Source organism: Mesitornis unicolor, unplaced genomic scaffold, assembly GCF_000695765.1.
Source record: "Mesitornis unicolor isolate BGI_N332 unplaced genomic scaffold, ASM69576v1 scaffold27228, whole genome shotgun sequence".
Lineage (NCBI taxonomy): Eukaryota > Metazoa > Chordata > Aves > Mesitornithiformes > Mesitornithidae > Mesitornis > Mesitornis unicolor.
In genome coordinates this window covers 249-2,880 of record NW_010204262.1, presented here as the reverse complement: position 1 = coordinate 2,880, position 2,632 = coordinate 249, and the positions used below count along the sequence as shown (strand labels likewise).

Sequence of the window (2,632 nt, the reverse complement as noted above, 5' to 3'; positions counted from 1 at the left end):
CTCCCTGTGCTCTCCCCCGCAGCGTGCAGGACTATCCCAAGGTCGAGCGAGCCGGGCCGGAGCGGGGGCGCAGGGAGTCGGAGACTGTGGATGATGCGGAGGAGAGCTGAGGATGCAGCTCCCGCCCGGAGGAGGAGGAGGAGGCAGAGGGGCCCTGCTCGAGTTACTTCACTAAGTCACACAGTAGCTGATGTCCTAGGTCTTGTCCTGTGCCCCCGGCCCCGCGAAAGCACTGACGGCGGGGGGGCTGTGCTGGTTGTCTGTATTTGTCCCCTCTTTTTTTTCTTTTTCATTTTGGGTTTTTATTTGTTGTTTTATTTTTTTCATTCTTCCCCCTTACCTGATTTCTTGTGATTTCGACCGCCATGAAATGAATATAAAAGGTTTTTTAATGAAAAAAAAAAACAAAAACACAAGAAGCCCTAATGTCTTGTTTCTTGAGGCATCGCTGACTGTGACGAGGGGAGGGCAGGAGCGTCCCCCACCTTTCCCTCTGGCCCTTGCCCACCCCATGAGCCAGGATCAGGCACCCATGGGTGTCCTTGTTCCTGCCAGGCCCTGGCGAGGGGGACAGCCCCACCGAGCCGCTTTCTTCCTGATTTTGGGCCCTGCCTTGGATATGAGAGGGCTTTTCCAAACCCTGCTGCCTCCCATCACCTTCTCTCTGGCCACAGGCAGCTGCCGGAGCCAGGTCCCTCTGCTCGGAGGGAAACAGCAGGGCTGGACACCAGCGTTTGGGTTAAAAAAGAGTAAAAATTGTGCATTCTCTCCTATCTGGGCCAGGGAGGAACTGAACTGTGGCAGCATCCTGCCTTGTGCTGGGCAGCATCTTATTTTGTCCGTCTGTCCATCTGCTCTTTTGCAAAGAGCCGAAGCTTTTGTACGTGTAAAATAAAGATGTTCCCAGCTCAACCAGATGCTGCGTCCAGTCCTGTTTGTGCCGGGATGTGGGTGAGGATGCCCTGGCGCGCCTTTGAGGCCGCTGTTGCTGTAACTGCCCTGGGGAGAGGGTGAGTTTGTTCCAGGGCTGATTTCATGCTCCAGCCCTCTGTAAACAAAACCCAAATAAACCTCCCCCCGCCCTCTCAAAAAAAGCCCCTCTTGCCCAACTGCCGGGAAATGGGAGGCACAGTGGGAGATGGGTGCTGCTGCCCAGTGTGGGGCTGTGGTGGGGGAGGGGGAGGCTCAGCCCCATCCTTGGGCGGGGGGAGATGTGGGAGGAACCCAGACTCCAGTGCTGGGGACAGTGGATGGGGACAGGGGGATGTGACCGTGCCCAGGAGGGGCTGCTTAACCCCTGCAAGAAGCTTGTATTGGTGGTGGTGGGAGTCCAGGTCCTTCTCCTAGAGCTGCTGCAGCAGGGCCTTGACTCGGCTCATAGCAGCCAGGAAGGGCCAGGACAGGGCTCAGATTGGTCCTGGCTCTCCTTGGGCTGTGGGATGGGTTGGGGGCCCAGGACATGGAGGTCCTCATGATTCTGGGGGGGCTGCTCCTCCAGCACACCCCCTTCACTCACCCTCAGCCACAGGGGCTCTGCTCGGGGTGGTGGGGGTGGGAAGAGAGTGATGTCTTGGGCGCCCACCACCGTGTTGGCCACTTCAACAGCTTCTGTGGAAGCCGCAGCCCCTCTAAGGTCACACAGGGCTATGACAGCATCATTGTGTGTCCCCCCTCAGCCCCTGCTGGTGCAGGATGCAGCCATGGTGACCCTAATGCCACCCTGTCCACTCCCCCAAAAACAAACTCAGTCGAGTGCAAAACTAACCAGAGTTTATTGCTTCATAAGCCAGCCCCAACCATACAAAACAAGAGGGCTTGAAGGCACCAAGGACAAGGGGACATGGGGGCTGGAGGCGACCTCAAAAGGCACTTTGGGGACCCAAGGCACAGTACTGGACGTCCCCATCACAGGTGACATGGGACAGGGCAGGAGAGGTCCCTTGTATAGGCAGGCACTAAGGTTATGGGTATGGTAGGCCAGGCAGGGGTTAGTAGATGCTCTTACATCGATTTCGGGGGGGGAAACAACACCATCACCCCACTCCAGGGGGTGCTACTTGGTCTCCAGCTCTACCAGGCGCTGGCCCGAGGGGGCGAAGGGTCCCACCAGCCAGGTCAGGGGGGTGTTGTGGGCCACGTGCTCCACCAGCTCGTCCATCAGCTGCCGCGCTTTGGTGGCCCGGGCACGGGCTTGGGCCAGGACGGTGGCTGTCACATCCTGGAGGGAGGAGGCGGAGGAGAGGGCCACCCGCAGCTCCTCCACATTGTGCCTGACCTGTCCCGCCTTGTCTTGGATGCTGGCGGGGAGGCCCTGGAGGCTGGAGAGCAAGGGCTGGCAGGAGCTCTGGAGCTGCTGTGTCAAGCCCTGCAGCAGGGCCAAGGTGCCGGACTCCACTGCCTGTGGGGGGACAAGGGGGTGGTGAGGGACGCAGAGTGACCCCAGAGACCCTCCCATCACCCTCCACCTACCTCTGGTGGCACCAGGTCCTTGCCACCACCTGGCTGCTTCTTGCTCCACTCCAGCCACATCTGCTGCAGCTTCTCCTGCCCTCCCTGCAGCTTCTGGTCCATGCCCTGCTTGAGATGCTCCACCTGGGAGGAGACAGAGCCAGGCATGAGGCAGTCTGCAGAG

At 59.3% G+C, this 2,632-nt stretch overlaps 2 protein-coding genes across 2 annotated transcripts in view; one reads left to right on the top strand and one right to left on the bottom strand.

The window, feature by feature from the left end:
* The window catches only part of LOC104545795 (hepatoma-derived growth factor-related protein 2), a 9,503-nt gene extending 9,393 nt beyond the window's left edge, over nucleotides 1-110 (top strand). Inside the window, exon 16 of the mRNA XM_010191009.1 lies at nucleotides 23-110. Coding sequence (XP_010189311.1) covers nucleotides 23-110 — 88 coding nt within the window. The remainder of the gene's footprint in view (nucleotides 1-22) is intronic.
* A 1,943-nt stretch (nucleotides 111-2,053) lies between these two features.
* Nucleotides 2,054-2,632, bottom strand: part of LOC104545794 (perilipin-3-like) — a gene marked incomplete at its 5' end in the record, with an annotated part of 801 nt that continues 222 nt past the window's right edge. Inside the window, 2 exons of the mRNA XM_010191008.1 lie at nucleotides 2,054-2,398; nucleotides 2,470-2,596. Coding sequence (XP_010189310.1) covers nucleotides 2,054-2,398; nucleotides 2,470-2,596 — 472 coding nt within the window. The remainder of the gene's footprint in view (nucleotides 2,399-2,469; nucleotides 2,597-2,632) is intronic.